Below are 23510 nucleotides of genomic sequence, written 5' to 3'. Positions count from 1 at the left end.
GAAATAATTGATTGACATTTTGGAACTCTGACTATATTGATAACATAAAGTATCCATTTATCCCATGCAGCGACATACAAGTTTTAAAATAAATAGTGTACATACATTTACATATTCCATCAATGAATCGATAATATTCGGAGGCAACTAACAATTTATATGCATTTTGCATTCATTCTCTAAATGAGCATTGAAAAATAGAAATTCCAACAAGTCTTTAGACTGACGATTGACGATTTTCACCGTTTAAGAGTTGTGGTTCTTGAAATATAGAAACAGTTCAATTTTGATGATTGCATTTGTTCTCCATTCAGAAGTTATTGTCCTTGTATTATTGAAAAAATGCCAGGACACAATTAAATGTTAACCAAGTCGGTTTGCTTGTCACTCTGACAGCCTCTTGTTATTGTTTGTTATTATGTTTTTATGTCACTTCCCCAGACTTGAAAGAAAGTTTTATGCCCGCAAACATTATGAACAAGTGCAGCATTCTATATACGCCATTCAGAAGCATGTAGTTCGGTTGCATTCGTCTCAACTCGGCCGATTCCGTACCCTCAGAAGGTGAGTAGCGGATTCTACCGAGGATTGCCGAATGGTTCGGTTATTGTCGTTTGTTGCTGAATATCATACATTTGGTTTTTTTTGTTTTATAAACAGTTTGTTTTTATATTTTGCTGTTGTATCGCTTACCCATAATGGAAGAGGGTTTGTGCTCGACAATATGCTTCACTCCGCTACATTCTGTGTGTGCTTGTCCCAAATTAGGAGTCTGTATTTCTTTGGCTGTAGTTTGTTGCTTTATATGTTTTATTATTTCCAGTTTATGATTATGTACATACATCAGGCCGTATGTTTTCTAGTTTATAAAAAAGAAGATGTGGTATGATTGCCAATGAGACAACTATCCACAAAAGACCAAAATGACACAGACATTAACAACTATAGGTCACCGTACGGCCTTCAACAATGAGCAAAGACCATACCGCATAGTCAGCTATAATAGGCCCCGATAAGACAATGTAAAACAATTCAAACGAGAAAACTAACGGCCTTATTTATGTAAAAAAATGAACGAAAAACAAATATGCAACACATAACAAACGACAACCACTGAATTACAGTCACATACATAAATAATGTGGCATGGTTAAACTCGTTAGCGGGATCTCAACCCTCCCCTAATATGGGACAGTGGTATAACAGTACAACATAAGAACGAACTATAAAAATCAGTTGAAAAAGGCTTAACTCATCAGATGGACAAAAATTTTAACCTGTTTTACATGTTCTTATAAATCAGAGCCTTCCATAGATTGCTATATGATATGTATTTTGCTCATCTTTAAAGGTCCAACAATAATCTATAGTTGCTAAAAGCTCTGGTCGATAGTTGTCTCATTTTCAGTGATTATCTCCTAATTTTATATAAAGCAAAAACTACACAAAGTTTTATACTGTAAAATGTATATAATTTAAGGAAGCGCTAATAAAGGTCGAATACCATTTGGACAAAAAAAAACAAGCAGTCATGCCGACATGACATGAATTTGTAGAACATATTGAGGATGTCCACTAGTATAACTGACCAGTATACCGGCATGTTTCTTTATGTGAGTCAGACTGAGTGATCATCTTAATAATAGCCACAATATGTACAGTTTGTTTTGTGTGTTTTATTTTTACGACACATAGTCTCGATAGGCAAAAGGCAATGTTTGTGGTTAACAGTAAATAAATACATTTGGTTAATCAGCCTTTATTTTAAAGTAAGAAAAAGTAATATGCATATATAATAGATGCCTACATAAAATAATAAAACACGATTGCATATATATATCATAAAAAATATTGTACACTATATTACACACTAAAAGTATAATAAAAAATACAACGATATACCAACATACACAAAAATAAAAAGGGCGTTTGGACTTAGTTTACCTTTCTAATATACATGTTCTATATAAAAACACATCATTTCAGCTGGTTTCCTTTCTTTTTCGTTCGTTCCGTCCAACATGCTCTCAATCGTACATAGGAAGCCGTATAATGTTTTTCATTATAAAAAATAATATTAAACAGAGAACGTTTTATCACAAATATGCCTGAGTGTATAACTCATGTAAACAAAAACAAAAATGCCTACATTTTTATAATCAGATGAGGTTGAAAACAACAGTTTAGACAATGTTAGAGCGGCCAAGGGCTATAATTCGTTAATAAATCTTTTTTTTCCAATTTGCATTTTCAATTAGAAATAGTTCAAAACAGAAACAAATAATATTTCCCCAGCATATTCTTTTAAATCTTTAAACCAGATGCTTCGCAGGGCGTAGCTTTATACGACCGCAGAGGTTGAACCCTGAACGGTTAGGGCAAGTATGGACACAACATTCAAGCTGGATTCAGCTCTAAATTTGGATTGTGATTAAATAGTTGACACAGCATAGGTTTCTGACACAGAATGAATGTGTTCTAATGAACTTAAAATTTTTGTTTCTCTTAGAGCAATTCACTATGCTGTTGAATATTAATCCTCTCAAAAAAATGTTTGAAGAAATTTTCTTTTTTATTTATGAAATTTCAAATGAGAAAAATTGAACCCAATTTTTTTAATCACATCCCCCTTTCCCTTATTCCAAAACTAATCTCAATTAAAATTTCTAATGGAGTTTGCAACAATAACTACTCATTTCAATACATCATAAAATATTAAGATGTAAAAAAAAACTGCTTGTTATCACTGAATGGTAAAGATTATTTTAATTTATCAGTTGGTAGTAAAAAGTGAATATACATTGTATATTGTATATAACAAAGATTTAAGTTGATTCTGGACAAAGAAAGATAACTCCAATTAAAAAAAAATCTTGCTATTGCACAATATTTTGCAATTAGATATTTCTTGCTTACTATTCTGGACAAAGAAAGATAACTCTAATTAAAAAAAAATTTGATATTTCACAATATTGTGCAATTAGATATTTCTTGCCATTGCGCAATACTGTGCAATTGAAAAGACTTGCTATTACACAATACTTAATATAATAATTTTAGATCCTGATTTGGACCAACTTGAAAACTGGGCCCATAATAAAAAATCTAAGTACATTTTTGGATTCAGCATATCAAAGAACTTCAAGATTTCAATTTTTGTTAAAATCAGACTAAGTTTAATTTTGGACCCTTTGGACTTTAGTGTAGACCAATTTGAAAACAGGACCAAAAATGAAGAATCTACATACACAGTTAGATTTGGAATATCAAAGAACCCCATTTATTCAATTTTTGATGAAATCAAACAAAGTTTAATTTTGGACCCCGATTTGGACCAACTTGAAAACTGGGCCAATAATCAAGAATCTAAGTACATTTTTAGATTCAGCATATCAAAGAACCTAACTGATTCATTTTTTGTCAAAATCAAACTAAGTTTAATTTTGGACCCTTTGGACCTTAATGTAGACCAATTTGAAAACGGGACCAAAAGTTAAGAATCTACATACACAGTCATGACAGTTAGATTCAGCATATCAAAGAACCCCAATTATTCAATTTTGATGAAATCAAACAAAAGTTTAATTTTGGACCCTTTGGGCCCCTTATTATGTTGGGACCAAAACTCCCAAAATCAAACCCAACCTTTCTTTTATGGTCATAAACCTTGTGTTTAAATTTCATAGATTTCTATTTACTTATACTAACGTTATGGTGCGAAAACCAAGAAAAATGCTTATTTGGGTCCCTTTTTGGCCCCTAATTCCTAAACTGTTGGGACCTAAACTCCAAAAATCAATACCAACCTTCCTTTTGTAGTCATTAACATTGTGTTTAAATTTCATTGATTTCTATTTACTTAAACTAATGTTATTGTGCGAAAACCAAGAATAATGCTTATTTGGGCCCTTTTTTGGCCCCTAATTCCTAAACTGTTGAGACCAAAACTCCCAAAATCAATCCCAACCGTTCTTTTGTGGTCATAAACCTTGTGTCAAAATTTCATAGATTTCTATTAACTTAAACTAAAGTTATAGTGCGAAAACCAAGAAAATGCTTATTTGGGCCCTTTTTGGCCTCTAATTCCTAAAATGTTGGGACCAAAACTCCCAAAATCAATACCAACCTTCCTTTTGTGGTCATAAACCTTGTGTTAAAATTTCATAGATTTCCATTCACTTTTACTAAAGTTATAGTGCGAAAACTAAAAGTATTCGGACGCCGGACGACGACGCCGGACGACGACGACGACGACGACGACGCCGACGCCAACGTGATAGCAATATACGACGAAAATTTTTTCAAAATTTGCGGTCGTATAAAAATCAGTTTCAAACGATCTTTTTTAAAAATAAAAACAGAATGTTTAGGAAATAACAAATTTGTGATAAACACATGACAAATCTTTGACGGAGAGAAGTGAATGCGGTGATAAGAAATCTGGTTCCTTTGTGTACTTGATAAAATAATAGAGAGTAAAGAAACAGTAGCTTTATTAATGTGGTATCAGTAATACAACCTGTTACCCTGTACATACGCTGAGTGTACATGATGTATGTATATACACTATACAGACATTAAAGCACATGTTACACATGTATGAGGTAATGAACTGAGTATTGCACTCAAATGCTGCAAAACAATATATACAGTTATATGGCAAGACAACGTATAGCGCTATATATGCATTGATAGTTATGTACCATTTATACACATATACAAAATATAAACAGTTTTCTGGAGAGAAAAAAAATCTATAAACTATGCAAATCAACAATAGTTTTTAAGTCACCGACCATTCATTTTTTGTGGGATAGTGGTATCTTTTTTTTTTTTTTAATAAATTACTTGATTGTACATGTGACAGTTTAAAATACGGTTTCAGATGAGAAATGAAAAAAAAATGTTAATTTTCATTTATTACTTAGAAAAATAAATAACTTTTTTAAAAAGGGATATTGACTTTTTTTTTTCGAGTCGAAAGCAATTATCAAATTCGTCACAACTCGGTCGATTCCGTACCGTATTCACCCGAGGATTGCCAAATGTATCTGTTAATTATGCTCCACACAAAAGATGAATGATGGGTATCAAGTAAGGCAGAATTAGCTATTGACGAAGGCCACAGAAGTTTTAACATCTTTTCAAAACTATAGATATAACTCTATTAGAAATTTACAGAACATGTTGAACAAAAGCAAACAATTGTGTAAAATGTATTATTATTTTAAGAAAAACAATTAAAAAGGGTTATATCTTTGAAGAAGTTTAGATTATAAACATAATCTGTAGTATTTACATACTATTTTTTCTATATTTTTATCCTTAGATATTAAATTTGTCACGTGAAAACCATTAAAATGATAATTTTTGTCTTCCCTACTTAGTCACGTGCTTACTGGCACATAGACACGATCATGAATATTCCGGCTAGAGCGAAACAAACACCTCCAGTAGTGGCTAGACCAAATGCCCAGGCTAAGTTACCGGCCTCGGAAGCATAGATTATGATGGCAATCAGAATGCAAGCACCTGCAAAGAGAATAAACAGACTATAAATCTCGTTTGAACTGTTTTACATTGTCATTTCGGGGCTTTTTATAGCTGACTGTGTGGTATAGGTTTTGTTTATTGTTGAAGGCCGTACTGTGACCTATAGTTGTTAATTGCTGTGTCATTTTGGTCTCTTGTGGAGAGTTGTCTCATTGGCAATCATTACACATCTTCTTTTTTTATATCTAGAATAGTATATTAATAACGATTTATGAACATGATGAAGACAAGAACAATGCAGTTAGTGGAATCTGATTAAAATACAAATGCTTTATCTAAGCTAACGACACGTTCTACTTTCTTTTTTCTATTTAGGGATACTCTAGTTTTGTCGGATATTATACACAACTTAAATGATGGCTTACATTTCATTGGCTGATTTAATCATTACCAGAATAGTGTGAAGTCGTCAATTCCTTGTACATTTAAAGCTTTGATAGAGGATATGTCTCGTTGACTTTTATATTTGACAAGAAATAACTTAAAAAGGTTGAATATTACATCACAGGATGCAGTTGCATTTGATACGAAAATTAAAGCTTAAGGTGGAAAACTTCAAAAGGATGATGAATTTAGATATGCAATTAAATCTACTTATACTGACGTTTTTTTTAATTTTCTTGTACAATGTACCAATAGTACTGATAGGGCGTACATATTCATGCTAATTAGATGTAAGTGCTTTAAAAGCATGTTAGGTGAAGATCTTATATATTCAAAGAAAAGTACATTATGAAAGCCTTAAGATGTTTTAGTATTTTTTTTAATTAAAGTCCGAACTTGTGTCCTCCATTCCGGTCAGCTTATCTACTGTCTTATTGCATTTATTTGGAAAATGAATATACCAAGCGAAAAATATGACAGATATTTTATCAACTGCATTATTGCATTTGTTTGGAAAATGACTATACCAAGCCAATAATATGAGTTTTTTTTTCCATTCTTTCTAATGTTTGATAAAGTCATGATAGTCGAAATTGTTGTTAGTATATCTTAATATGAATCGTTATGTACAGATATGATTGTTGTTAGCATATTTTTGATTGCTTCCGTTAAAATCAATCACTACTTAATACTTTAATAGCCTCCTTCTTCTGGTAAAGCTCTAGATATATTGTATAGAAATTGTCTTTCGTTGAACATTTGTTGTCCGTTGAATGTCTTCCATTTGTATGTGTTGTTCTATTGGGTTAAAGTGACTTTTTCTTCACAATTTTTTTTTATTTCTTTACGCATGAGTGAATACACATGAATCTATTCGTATTAGACTTACCAGTCCCTAATAATACGATGACATTGAAAACGGCAATGCATTTACTTCCGGAACATCTCCCTACGCAGATAAATATTCCAATGAGTACTAAACAGGCAATAGATCCAATTAATCCGAAACATTCGAAGGTCTTCGTGGCCGTCAACCAGTCTCCAACTGAAATAGATACAATCAGTTAATTATCTCTGATCATGTTGCTATGACTATACTTAATGTTTCCTTTATATATATATATATACAACTCGTCTAAACATCAACCCAACAATGTTAAATCTGTAAATTTGCTTTCGCAAATTTTTGGTTCTTCCCTCGCCGGGATTCGAACCCATGCTACTGTGATATCGTGACACCAAATCGCCTGCACTGCAACCGTCCCGCTAGACCACACGACCACCTGGGCTCTCAAAAAAAGAGCTTTCGCTGGCCATGTGTTACCTTTCCACGTCAGTTTTAATCTAGCGGCGTACTACAGTACATGATATATAAGGCATGAAGATGTTATTGTTACAGATCAGCTAAATTATCTATAGTAAAGGATCCTACAAATTAATGTAAGATACAGTCACAGAAATATATATATATATATATATATATATGCATGGGTTTATACATTTAGATGATATATAAAGTTGTATATGCCATCATGGAGTTACATCTAACGCATATATAGAGAAAGACTTTGGTAAGTTTGCTTTCTTTGTTTGAATATTGTACAGTTGTAAATCCAATCACATTTAAATATAATATATAAAGGTTTAATAAAACATAAACGGTACCAATTTTATTTTGCACCAGATATGCATTTCGACAATAAATGTCTCTTTAAGTGATGATCTAGACCAAACTATTTGAAAATCAATAGCTTATTAAGAGGAGGAACAGCTATAATCAGATAATCGAAACTATGCTTAATATATTTATATCATGTATATTGTTTGAAGATGTCAATCTTAATATACAGCTTGAGTAAACATTTATAGACAAGACAAGTATACAAACAAAACAAGTAAGCTAACTTATGTTTTACTTTCAAAGCATTAGGAAATTAGCTCTATCATAATGGTAAACAATGGGCCAAATTGAAGAAAAAAAGTAAAAAAAAGAGTAAAAAAATATAGGCAAATATAGGCCGAAAAATTAAAGCTAATGATTAGACAATAATTTGGTGCGCAAAATTATAGATTATTAGAGACGTGCTGATTACATATTTATATTAGCTTTGTATATTGTTTTTAAATCTCCGCTCCTGCCATGGAACATTCAAAAAACAACAAACACCATGGCAAAACGAACATTTCAGAGGCATAAAGACAAACAAATCATCAAAATAAAATTGAGAATGGAAATGGGGAATGTGCAAAAGAGACAACAACCCTGCATACAAAATTATACATTGAGCAAGACGAACAATGCTTAAAACCTGGGGCGATCTCGTGTGCTATGAAAAGGTATTCCTGCTCCACAAGTAACATCTGGCATAGTAACAAATTAGATGATAAATCATCCGTCAATAAATCTGTTTTGAATAGTAATGACAAAAAAAAAAAAAAAAAAAAAAAAAATTTCCAAACACAAACTAGAAAATTAGTGCAACAAAACGTATGTTAAAACCAACAAAATGTATGTTAAAACCAACAAAATGTATGTTAAAACCAAGAAAACGTATGTTAAAACCAACAAAATGTATGTTACAACAAAATGTATGTTAAAACCAACAAAATGTATGTTAAAACCAAGAAAATGTATTCTTCCTTGTTGATACTCTCTGACTTTCAGAAAAGGATATTTGTGACCTTTTATAATCTATGATTCCGGACATAAAATGTCATATGCTAGTTTGTTTGATTCCCTCATACATTGTCATATGCTGTATTTCAAGTTTATAAATGTTCACTGACAAATTGAGATAGTCGAGCAAAATAATTAAAAAAATTAAAACTATATGTTCTCTCGAAACTTTTTACCACAATTGATTGCTTAAATCAACTTGAAAGACCTCTCACTCTATCATGGTTTAAAACAGGAATTAGTTTGCTTCTAATCTCATAATGATGTTTTTTCCTACACAAAATCAAAATGTGTCATTGTGTCACAACCTGTAGTTGAGGAAAATTAATGCTTGTTGGCCTGGCTTAAAATTTTTATTATATTTTTGACATATATCAAGTCTACTATATCAAAACAATTGAGAATGGAAATGAGGAATGTGCCAAAGAGACAACAACCCGACCATAGAGCAGACAACAGCAGAAGGTCACCAACAGGTCTTCAATGCAACGAGAAATTTCCGTACCCGGAGGCGTCCGTCAGCTGGCCCCTAAACAAATATATACTAGTTCAGTGATAATGAACGCCATACTAAACTCCAAATTGTGCACAAGAAACTAAAAGTTAAAATAATACTAGACTAACAAAGGCCAGAGGCTTCTGACTTGGGACATGCGCAAAAATGCGGCGGGGTTAAACATGCTTGTAAGATCTCAACCCTCCCCCTATACCTCTAGCCAATGCAGAAAAGTAAAGGTATAACAATACGTACATTAAAATTCAGTTCAAGAGAAGTCCGAGTCTGATGTCAGAAGATGTAACCAAAGAAAATAAACAAAATGACAATAATACATAAATAACATCAGACATCTAGCAGTTAACTGACATGCCAGCTCAAACTTTAATTAAACTGATTGAAAAATTATGTCTTCATCATATGAATATCATGTTTACAACGTTTTGGCAAAGACTAAAAGTATGAACAAATTCTATCATTTTTTAATTTGGATAATCGCTCAACTGTTTTCAGGAGGTGGCTGCCCCAGACCCTTTATTAACGCAAACGAGGTATGCGTACATTTGTATATGTCAGGGTGATAACGGAGCTACCATTGAACTTCCAAAGGGGGGGGGGTATTTTTTTTATATATATTAATTATTCTGATCCCCAATTTGATGTAAAAATATAATGTGATAGACGTGATTAATCGCGACGAAAAATCTATATTTTCTGACTAAAAAACAAACCACAACCTTAGTGTTATATATCAAAGTATATAAAATATTTCTGAGACAACTCCCTTCAAGTTGAATGGTTTCTCCCTAATATAACAATGAGTTTTAAATGTCGCATGATCATACATATTCATCTCATGTTAAGTTGTCTGTAAAAACTATGTCCTTATCTTGTGATATAATTATTATGAATGATTCATGGCGATAACATCTACTTTAAATGTCAATTGTCAATGATAATATGTCTAATATCTGGGAATTATAGTAAAAGGATAATGATTTTTCTGTGAACATGATAAAGTATACATAGCCGGACGTACCCCACCCCCTTTTCCACGTCAATTATATTGCTTCCAATATAACAAGTAATAATTTACGGCTCTGAAAAATAGGACAAAATAAAATACAGAATAGGAATTGATTTAAAATAAATATTAATATGATTAAGCATTTGTTAAAATCCAGATAATAAGGAATAACGATAAGACCAAGATTAGGACATCATATTTGAAATCAAAGAGCTACGCGGCGTTGTTCTGGATGAGGTTCCTTTAACTCTTTATTTTATTTTGGTTACGCTTTTCCTTTTCTCTAGATATTCTTGATAAAAAATTTCCTTCTGTTATTAATTCATAACATTTAAACATCTCATTATTCTATTTTTTTACTATTTTTCTCTATTATTTACCCCCCCCCCCCCCTCATCTGTTTTAAATAAATTAAACGACAGAATCAATTTAATCCGCTGATTCAATTCACACCCACACCAAACTTCGCCTTTTTATCAAAATTAAGTTAAAAGTTGTAGAAAAACAAGTGCACGCCTTGTTTATGTCAAAGTGGTTTGTGTGTTACTCATCAATCATTCCAAACTACACACTACACACAATACATGTATTTTGCATAATAAAATATTCAAGAAGTTGTCATGCATCCCTTATCTACACAAATAAATGTTTCAGTTATCATGGGAACAACAATCTGTGCAGCGTAATGGCCTTGTGCTGGGCTTAACTCGATTGTAAAAACAACGTGAAAACATGTGCATGTGAAGAAATGCATTGAATAGATTTTAGATTTGTAGCGAAATATATCATTATATTGTACAGGCGTTCATCATGTTCATGTATAACTTAGATCGGCTTTCAAACTTTTGTATCTGGGCGTCACACGTAGGTCTTGTGTGGACAAAATACACTTCTGGCGTATTAAAATTTTGAACTTGTTGCCTTTTGTTGGCTATTGTTCGTGTAATTCTTTGTCAAATGTGTTCTCCAATTTATTTATATTGTAGTCCTGCGTTGTCATTTTGATGTTATATTTCACATGGCCATAAAAGTGCGAGGTTTGGCATGCCACAAAACCAGGTTCAACCCATCATTTTTTCCTTTAAAAATGCCCTGTACCAAGTCAGGAATATGGCCATTGTTATATTATAGTTCGTTTCTGTGTGTATTACATTATAACGTTGTGTCGTTTGTTTTCTCTTATTTTTGAGTGTAAATTCACATTGCGATAAGACGTGTCACGGTACTTGTCTATCCCAAATTCATGTATTTGGTTTTGATGTTATATATACATGTATATGTTATATTTGTTATTCTCGTGGGATTTTGTCTATGTGTGTTACATTTTAGTGTTATGTCGTTGTTCTCCTCTTATATTTAATGCGTTTCCCTCGGTTTTAGTTTGCTACCCCGATTTTGTTTTTTGTCCATGGATTTATGAGTTTTGAACAGCGGTATACTACTGTTGCCTTTATTTAGGAAAAGGTCACAATCTCAGGCTACCATCATGTACATCTTATTAAAAATCAATTTTAGATATAGATCAATTTGATTTCTAAATAGTGGGCAAAATAAATTCAATGATTAGTATATTAAACATTTGCAATAAAAATAACACCCATAAACATGACAAAGAAATCAAGGACAAAAACAGCTCAAACAAGGCGTGGACAGTTTATTATATAAACATATTGAGTTGACCATAATATTTTTTGTTCATGACTATTTACCATACAGGATCGTAGCTCGGAATTTTCAAGGAGAGAGAAAGAAGGGGGTTGGTTGGGGGTTTAGGGGATTTTTTTTTTTTTTTTTTTTTTGGGGGGGGGGGGGGTTGTACACTGTTGTCGACTCGCAACAAACGATACATTAACTTTAAGAGTCGCAATCCAAACACAACGTTGACTTTTATAGTGCTTTTTCGTTTTCAAAGGGGGGTTCTTACAAGCCCCTCGAATCCCCTGTCTCCGGGCCTGTTAGAAGCAGCATCATATTCATCATTACGTACATGTAAGCCTTTATTAGCTTTTCGTGGCTGATGCATATAACAATTATAGTTATCATAATACATTATAGATTAAATATAGATAATGTCACTTTTTATACCATATATAAGTATATATAATTCGGATGTTATTATTTATAAAGGTGTAATTTAAACCACTCGTAATGAATACCGGGGCAATTTGTCACATCCATTCAGTACATAAACATCTAATAGTGCAATTTATACATGTAGCTGTGGATCTTATGTTGCCAAAATTCAAACCCAAGTCGGACTTTTCGTTTTCGTTTTACTGAAAGGTTGGTTCTTGCAAGCCATACATGTAGCTGTGGCTCTATTTTTGTCACAATTCAAATAAATGGAAAACATTGACAAAATAATGAATAGATAAAAACCGCTAAATTAGTCTATCGTGTACATTTAATTAAACCGCAATCTTTGATAATATACAACTGCGTACTATGACCTTGACTACTCACTAATACATGCTGTGGTATGTTTATTAGTATTAGTAAATTAACATCATAAAACATATTCGTTTACATTGGTGTTATTTTTATAAATATGCCAGACGCGTCATCCCTATTGACATACTTGTACTTTACATTGTAATAATAAATACATAGCATGCATAGGGAGCAAAAGAAATATTTCAATTTCATCAACAAAATATGTTAATAATAATAATTTCATTTGAACAGTAATATACCCATATGGGCGGGCATGATGGGTGAAGGCTAAGCAAAAACAGCCCATTATTAACACCACAGTCAGTATTTACAAGTAAAACAAGAAGTAAATGTAACAGGATGCTGTTACGAAGTCTCCCAAACAAAGCTCCCATAACTCGCCATTCATATGGTCCCATATTCATTTGATTTGATTTTTTGTCCCATACAAGAATATATATGGCTTAGGGGTGGGGATCTCCACCATTTACAAGTATTTAAACAGGAAGGGGTGGTGGTGACCCCCAGGTACTTTACGTACATTTCATTTGATTTGTTTTATTGTCCCATACAAGAATATATATGATTTAGGGTTGATGATGTTAACTGTTTACAAGTTTTCAAACAAGAGGGGGTGGAGTGACCCCCTCAGGACTTCCTTTTTATTTCATTTCATTTGTTTTATTGTCCCCTACAAAAAAATATATGGTTTAGGGGTGGGGATGTTGACCGTTTACAAGTTTTCAAACAAGAGGGGGTGGGGTGACCCCCTCAGGAGTTCCCTTTTATTTCATTTTATTTGTTTTATTGTCCCCTACAAGAATACATATGGTTTAGGGGTGGGGATCTGGACTGTTTACAAGATAATAGCACATTCTCAAATTGAGCGGGGTAAGGGTGACCCACAGGAACTCCCCTTTAATTTCATCATTTGATTAGTTTTATTGTCCCATACAAAAATATATATGGTTTAGGGGTGGGGATGTTGACCGTTTACAAGTTTTCAAACAAGAGGGGTGGGGTGACCCCCTAGGAACTTCCCTTTTATATCATTTCATTTGTTTTATTGTCCCCTACAAGAATACATATGGTTTAGGGGTGGGGATCTGGACCGTTTACAAGATAATAGCACATTCTCAAATTGAGCGGGGTAAGGGTGACCCTCAGGAACTCCCCTTTAATTTCATTTGATTAGTTTTATTGTCCCATACAAGAATATATATGGTTTAGGGGTGGGGATGTTGACCGTTTACAAGTTTTCAAACAAGAGGGGTGGGGTGACCCCCTAGCAACTTCCCTTCTATATCATTTCATTTGTTTTATTGTCCCCTACAAAAATATATATTGTTTAAGGGTGGGGATCTGGACCGTTTACAAGATAATAGCACATTCTCAAATTGAACGGGGTAAGGGTGACCCTCAGGAACTCCCCATTAATTTCATTTGATTAGTTTTATTGTCCCATACAAGAATATATATGGTTTAGGGGTGGGGATGTTGACCGTTTAATTTTGAGGGACTCCCCCTTTATTTCATGTGATTTGTTTTATTGTCCTATAATCATTTCTGAAGACTGCATGTGTCTATCACTTACAGTTTTCAAGTTATATTCATTTGAAAATTTTAGAAAATAAAGTCCCATAGGGTTCTATAGTAAAACCCTCCCTCCTTTCTACATCCCAAAATACCCCTTAATAGACCCCAATGCACAAACGAAAGATTGATGGTTCACCTAGACATATTAGTCTACCATTCAAGAAGAAGAAGAAGAAGAAGAAACGAAAGATTGATGGTTCACCTAGACATATTAGAAGAAGAAGAAGAAGAAGAAGAAGAAGAAGAAGAAGAAGAAGAAGAAGAAGAAGAAGAAGAAGAAGAAGAAGAAGAAGAAGAAGAAGAAGAAGAAGAAGAAGAAGAAGAAGAAGAAGAAGAAGAAGAAGAAGAAGAAGAAGAAGAAGAAGAAGAAGAAGAAGAAGAAGAAGAAGAAGAAGAAGAAGAAGAAGAAGAAGAAGAAGAAGAAGAAGAAGAAGAAGAAGAAGAAGAAGAAGAAGAAGAAGAAGAAGAATTCATTTTCGCAACTTTAATTGTTATGATTGTAACTTGTTGTTAATTATAAATATGACAGCTATCATCATGATCATAGATTGATGTAAGCGGCTAGGGACACGTTCGTGATATTTCTCTATAAAATCATCCAAAAAATGTAAAGTATGGGTTCATAAAACATCTACAAAATGTAAAACATGGGTTCATAAAGCATCTACAAAATGTAAAACATGGGTTCATAAAACATCTACAAAATGTAAAACATGGGTTCATAAAACATCTTACTACATGTATATCGGTGTGTGAATATGGGGGTGGCTAAGCATACTTTTTTAAATTTCAAAGAGCATTTTGCAGAACGTGACTGCATATTCGCTTTCCCATACAGTCCTGGAAAACCATGAGTATGCTATTTAGCAAAAGGTGACATTTGCCGACGTTTTGTGTGGTTTAGAATTTGCTAACAAGGAGGGGCTAGATTTTTTCTCGAGTCAATTAAAAAAAACTGGAAAAAGGGTGAATCCAACCCCGAGCCACCCTAAACATTGACCAAACTACAAGTAATGGGTAATATAAACCCGGGACACCCTAAACATTGACCAATCTACAAGTAAGGGGTAATATAAACCCGGGACCCCCTAAACATTGACCAATCTACAAGTAAGGGGTAATATAAACCCGGGACACCCTAAACATTGACCAATCTACAAGTAAGGGGGTAATATAAACCCGGGACCCCCTAAACATTGACCAATCTACAAGTAATTGGTAATATAAACCCGGGCCGGGACACCCTCTACCATGTCTACATTGACCAATCTACAAGTAAGGGGTAATATAAACCCGGGACTCCCTCAACATTGACCAATCTACAAGTAGTGGGTAATATAAACCCGGGACACCCTAAACATTGACCAATCTACAAGTAAGGGGTAATATAAACCCGGGACACCCTAAACATTGACCAATCTTCAAGTAAGGGGGTAATATAAACCCGGGACCCCCTAAACATTGACCAATCTACAAGTAATTGGTAATATAAACCCGGGACACCCTCTACCATGTCTACATTGACCAATCTACAAGTAAGGGGTAATATAAACCCGGGACTCCCTCAACATTGACCAATCTACAAGTAAGGGGTAATATAAACCCGGGACCCCCTAAACATTGACCAATCTACAAGTAAGGGGTAATATAAACCCGGGACTCCCTCAACATTGACCAATCTACAAGTAAGGGGTAATATAAACCCGGGACCCCCTAAACATTGACCAATCTACAAGTAAGGGGTAATATAAACCCGGGACCCCCTAAACATTGACCAATCTACAAGTAATGGGTAATATAAACCCGGGACACCCTCTACCATGTCTACAAGTAAGGGGTAATATAAACCCGGGACCCCCTAAACATTGACCAATCTACAAGTAATGGGTAATATAAACCCGGGACACCCTCTACCATGTCTACAAGTAAGGGGTAATATAAACCCGGGACCCCCTAAACATTGACCAATCTACAAGTAAGGGGTAATATAAACCCGGGACCCCCTAAACATTGACCAATCTACAAGTAGTGGGTAATATAAACCCGGGACACCCTCTACCATGTCTACAAGTAAGGGGTAATATAAACCCGGGACTCCCTCAACATTGACCAATCTACAAGTAAGGGGTAATATAAACCCGGGACCCCCTAAACATTGACCAATCTACAAGTAAGTGGGTAATATAAACCCGGGACCCCCTAAACATTGACCAATCTACAAGTAATGGGTAATATAAACCCGGGACACCCTCTACCATGTCTACAAGTAAGGGGTAATATAAACCCGGGACCCCCTAAACATTGACCAATCTACAAGTAATGGGTAATATAAACCCGGGACACCCTCTACCATGTCTACAAGTAAGGGGGTAATATAAACCCGGGACACCCTCTACCATGTCTACAAGTAAGGGGATAATATAAACCCGGGACACCCTCTACCATGTCTACAAGTAAGGGATAATATAAACCCGGGACACCCTCTACCATGTCTACAAGTAAGGGATAATATAAACCCGGGACACCCTCTACCATGTCTACAAGTAAGGGGGTAATATAAACCCGGGACCCCCTAAACATTGACCAATCTACAAGTAAGGGATAATATAAACCCGTGACCCCCTAAACATTGACCAATCTACAAGTAATGGGTAATATAAACCCGGGACACCCTCTACCATGTCTACAAGTAAGGGATAATATAAACCCGTGACCCCCTAAACATTGACCAATCTACAAGTAAGGGATAATATAAACCCGTGACCCCCTAAACATTGACCAATCTACAAGTAATGGGTAATATAAACCCGGGACACCCTCTACCATGTCTACAAGTAAGGGATAATATAAACCCGGGACCCCCTCTACCATGTCTACAAGTAAGGGATAATATAAACCCGGGACCCCCTAAACATTGACCAATCTACAGAACAGAACAGAACAGAACATATTTTATTTCCAATTAAGGGCCCACAAGGGGCATACAGAGTATACATGAATAAGGCAAAAGAATATTGATTTGCATAGATACAAAATGAGATACATAGATACAAACAATTTTTTACATACAGTTACAATACAATTACTAACTCATATTCACTTTAATAAAATTACCAACAGCATTAAGGACCTGATTGTCTTCACAGTTTAATAAATAAATAAATTTATGCTGATTATCAAGTATAGAAAAATTTGGAATTCTTTGTCAAACAAAGTCAAAGAGAGCATCTCTATCTGATTTAAAATTTTCACAGTTAGTTAAAAAATGGATTTCATCTTCAACACAGCCAGAGGAGCATTTTTTGCAAATTCTTTCATTTCGTGGAAATTATTTGAAAAACGACCAACTTCAATTTGAAGCTTATGAGCAGAAATACGTAATTTGCATATAGATCTTCTAAAATCAAAGTTCTTAATTAAAGAAAGATAATTTTCATAACCAAAATTCTGCTTAAATTTCACATAATTAAACAGTTTTCCGTCAGAAGCTTTATTTTGGCTAGCATACCAATTGCTAATATATTTAGTGTGAATTAATTTACTAGATATGTTCAAAAATTTATATTGTCCGAAATGTTTTACTTCTTGTTTAATTTCAAAAACTTCTAATACTTTTTTAACAAATGAGAACCAAGAAGTTATGTTAGATTTGTGAAGCTCTTGGCTGCATTTATAAGCATCTTTCAATAGACTGAATTCAGTTGTAAGATTTTCAAATCTATACCAGTATTTTACAATTGACTTTACAATATCATAATGTAAGGTGAAACGTCCCAGTTCTGATAATACAGCAAAATTGACACTCCTTTTGTGTACACCAAGTATAAATTTAGAAAAAATTTAAGATGGAGATTCTCACACTTAAGATTTTTTTAAATATTTTCAAGATTAAATAAGGAAGACTGTAATTTATTACAAGAGACATTATAACCTCCCCATACCTCTGAATTGTATAACAGAATGGGTTTAAGGGTATGATCAAAAATATGAACACAAGATTTTATTCCAGGAGACAAATTGATAAAATCCTTTCTAAGTTTATAGTAGGCCTTAAGAGCCTTATTATAAAGTTCAGTTTTAGCTAGATGAAAACTTCCAGATGCAGTAAAGTGAACACCTAAATATTTGTAATGAGCGACACAGTCAATCAAGTTATTCTGCAGTCGAAAATTCTCCTGAATTTTCCTTCCAGCCTTATTAAAAATTATGACTTTAGTCTTTCTAATATTAACTTTCAGGCACCAGTCAGCACAATATTTTTCTAGTTGATCAAGTCTACTTTGAAGCCCTGTGGCTGATGTTGACATAATCACAATATCATCCGCATACATCAAACAATTTAATTTCTCTGAGTGCAGGGAAACTGCATCCAGACAGGAGTCAAGATAAGATGGGAAGTCATTTATAAAAAATTTAAATAATGAAGGACTCCAGTTGTCTCCTTGTCTTACACCTAATTTAATGCTAAAAGGGTCAGTGAGAGAAGCTCCAACTCTTACACCTGCTTTACTATTATTATACATATCTGATATAATATTATAAAATAAAGTACCAACTTTCATATTAATAAGCTTCAGTTTAAGACCTATATGAATTACACTGTTGAATGCTTTGCGAAAGTCTACAAAACAAGTATATCATATATAGTCTACCCTCTTTACTGTGACAGTATTTGTCTATCAGTGTTTTCAAAAAAAATATATGATCTGAAGTTCTGGCATTTTTTGTAAAGCCAATCTGAGAATTATGAATTAAGTTGTTTTGGTACAAAAATTTGTCAAGTCTTGTATTCAAAATATTGTTAAAAAGTTTACCAATGGTACAAGTAATTGTTATACCTCTATAGGTAGATGGATCACAAGGATCATCTGATTTAAAAATTGGCGAAATAAAACCATCAGCCCAAATCTTTGGGTACACACTATTCTTGAGGCACAAATTAAATAATTTATAAATATGACTGACTATATTTTAACATTTCATTTGAAATCAAATCAGGTCCACAGGCCTTGCCTGATTTTAAGCTCGCAATAGCATCAGAAATTTCTGTTTTACTAATATTATTATCTAAATCATTAAAAACTAAAAAACTACAAGTAAGGGGTAATATAAACCCGGGACACCCTCTACATTGACCAATCTACAAGTAAGGGGTTATATAAACCCGGGACCCCCTCTACCATGTCTACATTGGCCAGTCTACAGGTAAGGGGTAATATAAACCCGGGACACCCTAAACATTGACCAATCTACAAGTAAGGAGTAATCTAACCCCGGGACCCCCTCTAAGTTGACCAGTCTAAATGTACTCACATCCAACTTTGATATCTGTGTCAATAGAGCTACAAGAATCTGTAATTTTGATACAATACTGCCATAATCCTCTGTTAAATACTATATTATCTGTCCAGTAAGGTGCTCCAAATCCAATTATATGAAGGAGAAATCCGACGATTATAAAAATTAGAGCTAATTTAATCGCCAAAGCTGCATCACTGAGACCCATGTTGTCAGATGTAAAACTGAATTATACAAATCGATTATTGTAATATCACACACACTACTCTGACACAGCGATGTGAAGCCGACGCCCCAATACAACGTATCGACAGCCTACACACAACTACAAAAATCACATTAATTTCGACCCAGATTTCAGTGTTTGTTGTACGATGTTAATATAGAGAGAGGCATTCAAAGGTACTCGTGTTGTTGTACGATGTTTATAGAGAGAGGCATTCGAAAGGTAGCTGATGATATATTTGTTTACTGAAATTTCACTAACTTGCAACAAGTTTCATTCTTAGAAATGATTAATCTATCGACTTTTAGAAGACTATTTAATTTTTGTTTGGGAAAGTATTTATCTAAACATCTGATCTGTCTGGACATAAAGACAAGTTTAAAGATAACATGAGCCATTGCCCCTGAGCATTGCCCACACAAAGGAATTGTATATTTAATATTATGCAATTCCTTGCACACACGTATACTTATTTTACCATGTTTACAGCTGAGTTTTACAGATGTCATTTTAATTATGTGGTTCTGTCCTAGCCGTACTAACAGTTATTGTAAACTTTTTTTCTCAATTTTATATATGTATCTGTTTGTTATGAGATGAAATATTCCTACTTTTATATGCCGGAGAGTTAACAATGAAGGAATTTATAAGCGCTGAGGAAGTAATTTATCGATTCATCTCTGTACATAGCATTTTCTGGTACAATTTTTCACCGTTCTTTATTTTTTACTGCCCAATATTTTTAAATCTATATATTAAGGCACAACTCTATTTTCTCTTTTTTGTTTTGTTTTACCCATTTTCTCTAAAAACAAATTCTATTCTATAAACCCCATTCGGAACCTCATATTGTGATGCTGGAGATGGCGAATGATTTATGTATAGATATAAAACGTTTGATGTGTATGTATACAAAGAGATGAGACGACTTATTCACTTGAACTACTACCACTTGTGACACAAATATAATCTATCTCATATCAATATGTTAATAAACAATTTTACATATTATAATGCTATATATACGTTTTGTGTGACAACATGGACAATACCAGGAGCGATAGGAGGGATCCTGATCCCGAAATCCCTGGCTTAAAAAGAACGAAATCCCAAGGTCCCGAAATGATATCTTGAAATTCGAAGAAAGAATTCCAGGATTTCGAAAGGGTCAATCCCGAAATCCCGAGCTTAAAAACACCCGATCCCGGAGTCCCGATTAAGGTCCTATCCCCCAAGGAGCAGATATACGAACTTTGAAACAGATAAATAATTTCCCGCCAAGCGAAGACGAATATATTTTGAACGATGTTATACATTACTGGTACAAGAAATTCATAGACAGATATTTCGCGAATAACATGTTTTTTTTGCCGATCAAATAGTTTTCAAAGGTACCTTGATTATAATTCAATACGCCAGACGCGCGTTTGGTCTATATAAGACTCATCCGTGACGATCAGATAAAAACTTAAAAAGCCAAGCAAGTAAAAAGTTGAAGAGCATTAAGGACCAAACATTCCAAAAGGTTGTGCCAATACTGCTAAGGTAATCTACTCTTGGGATAAGAACATCCTCAGTTTTTCCAAAAAATCAATGTTTTGTTAACTGGAAATTTATAAAACACCTATATCCTCAAATGGCAAATCAGAAGTGTTTTGGTCTTTGGAGTTCCTTTCTTCTTCTTTAGGTGATCGTCCTTCATTGTGTAATTGATATAACCGAAACAACTGCTACTGTGTATAATTCCCCTTCTTTTATTTCTTTCGTACTAAAAATATCTTTACTAGAAATTAACTCGTCTAAACATCAACTCAACAATGTTAGATCTGTAAATTTGCTTTCGTAAATTTTTGTTCGGGATTTGAACCCATGCTACTGAGATATCGTGACACCAAATCGCCTGTAATGTATCCGGTGCGCTAGACCACACGACTACCATGGCTTCACAATAATAAAGCTTTCGGTGGCCGGGTGTTACCTTTCCTCGTCAGTTTTAATCTAGCGTCGTAATACAGTACATGATATATATAAGGCATGGAGATGTTATTGTTACAGATCAGCTCAATTATCTATAGTAAAGGATCCTACAAATTAATGCAAGATACAGTCACAGAAAATAATCATATTTAAGTACGTCTGAATCAGTGACAACTCTACCACAGATTTATCCATCGGATCACCAGCAATGATGGTGATACATGGCTGTGTACATTATGTATATACAACTCGTCTAAACATCAACCCAACAATGTTAGATCAAACAAAATTGAGCTCATCTGTAACAATAACATCTCCATGCCTTATATGTCATGTACTGTATTTAAAGATCAAACATTGTTGGGTTGATGTTTAGACGAGTTGCATTATAGAGGAGGGGCATTATGTTTTTTTGTCTGTGTGTACGTTGGTCCGTCCGTCCGTCCCTCCGTCTAGCCCGCTTCAGGTTAAAGTTTTTGGTGAAGGTAGTTTTTGATGAAGTTGAAGTCCAATCAACTTGAAACTTATTACACATGTTCACTATGCTATGATCTTTTTAATTTTAATGCCAAATTAGAGTTTTACCCCAATTACACGGTCCACTGAACATATCAAATGATAGTGCGATTGGGGCATCTGTGTTCTATGGACACATTCTTGTTTATTCATGCATTTATTCTTTTAACTATATCAATATGTTACCTAAAGAGTGTCATTTATGAAATATTGGTCAAACGTTTACAAGGAACTTTTTATACCGGTTAAAATGTTGTTTGATTCCGTCTAAACAATGGCTAGTTATTTCCTGACCCCCTTCGCCCCTTCCAGTATCCTTTGACCTCATATGACCTCTGTAATTATGAGACATAATTAACCTCAGACATTTAATCATATCAATGTGTTTCCGCTTATCGAAAGTGTCATGCTTTGATACTTTAAATAATTAAGTTATGTCAATACAAATATATTTTACGTGAATTTCAAAATCTTTCCTGTCTTTTTTGTTTTTTGTTTTGTTTTAATAATTCATTTTGTTAATAATATACATGTAGTATCGTCAATTCATTACAGGAGCTAATTACATGTAGTAGGGTGCACAGTATCGAAAAAGGCGTCTAGTTAACGAGTTTAAGTAAACGGATAACACACGGCTATATTTGTATGCAAATTTTTGGAAAACCATTATATTTTCCAATCATGAATGTCGTCGTATTAAGCTTCGTGGTCACGTTTAAAAAAAAATGTGGTTTCTTATGGTACCCAAAGATAAACCCAAAGATACCGCACCATACAGATCATCTTCAACACGAAAAATAAAATTACTACTCTCAGTGATATTTTATTCAAATTTATTAGGATTTAGCTTAAAAATTAAATTAATCATATAACGAAATATTTATATAATTTAAGTATTTAAGTATTTTATGGTTTTAGTAAGACCATTTTTGGTAAATTCATTACGTGTTACTTTCACGGGATTTTTACTCTGATGTAAGCAGTAAAAGAGGGACGAAAGATATCAGAGGGACAGTGAAACTCAGATTTCTTAGTATGGATAATAAAATTTGGGGTTTTCTCCGAGTCATTTAAATCAATTGCAACTAGCAAGGTGAGACATGCACGGAATATTATAACTATAGAAACTGAATATTTTAATCAACAACAAACAAAAAAATATCTGCTTCATATACCCAAGCGCATGTGGCGCATTACTGTACGTATTACTGTTTATTGTTTATCCTACATCTGTATAGGGGGAGGATTGAGATTTTACAAAACATGTTTAACCCCACTGCAAAAAGTTCACATTTGTGCGCCTGTCCAAAGTCAAGAGCATCTGGTC

At 33.8% G+C, this 23510-nt stretch overlaps 1 protein-coding gene across 1 annotated transcript; it reads right to left on the bottom strand.

Annotated features, from left to right (window-relative positions):
• Positions 1-1743: 1743 nt before the first annotated feature.
• On the bottom strand, positions 1744-19927 carry LOC143055020 (uncharacterized). Its single transcript, XM_076228154.1, has 3 exons — positions 19480-19927; positions 6827-6982; positions 1744-5532 (listed from the first exon to the last, which is right to left on the bottom strand). Exons 1-3 carry the CDS (start codon positions 19670-19672, stop codon positions 5396-5398), a joined length of 486 nt encoding a protein of 161 aa, XP_076084269.1. The 5' UTR covers positions 19673-19927; the 3' UTR covers positions 1744-5395.
• Between the last annotated feature and the right edge of the window lie 3583 nt (positions 19928-23510).

The sequence above is a fragment of the Mytilus galloprovincialis genome, chromosome 12, assembly GCF_965363235.1.
Source record: "Mytilus galloprovincialis chromosome 12, xbMytGall1.hap1.1, whole genome shotgun sequence".
Classification (NCBI taxonomy): domain Eukaryota; kingdom Metazoa; phylum Mollusca; class Bivalvia; order Mytilida; family Mytilidae; genus Mytilus; species Mytilus galloprovincialis.
This window is presented reverse-complemented; position numbering and strand designations above follow the sequence as displayed.

Excerpts from the sequence above, each read along its gene's own strand:
- LOC143055020 (XM_076228154.1), bottom strand. The coding sequence starts at position 19,672 with ATGGGTCTCAGTGATGCAGCTTTGGCGATTAAATTAGCTCTAATTTTT. Across the intron at positions 6,983-19,479 it reads CACAGATATCAAAGTTGGAT|TTGGAGACTGGTTGACGGCC; the intron begins GTGAGTACATTT and ends TATCTATTTCAG. Across the intron at positions 5,533-6,826 it reads CATCGTATTATTAGGGACTG|GTGCTTGCATTCTGATTGCC; the intron begins GTAAGTCTAATA and ends TTCTCTTTGCAG.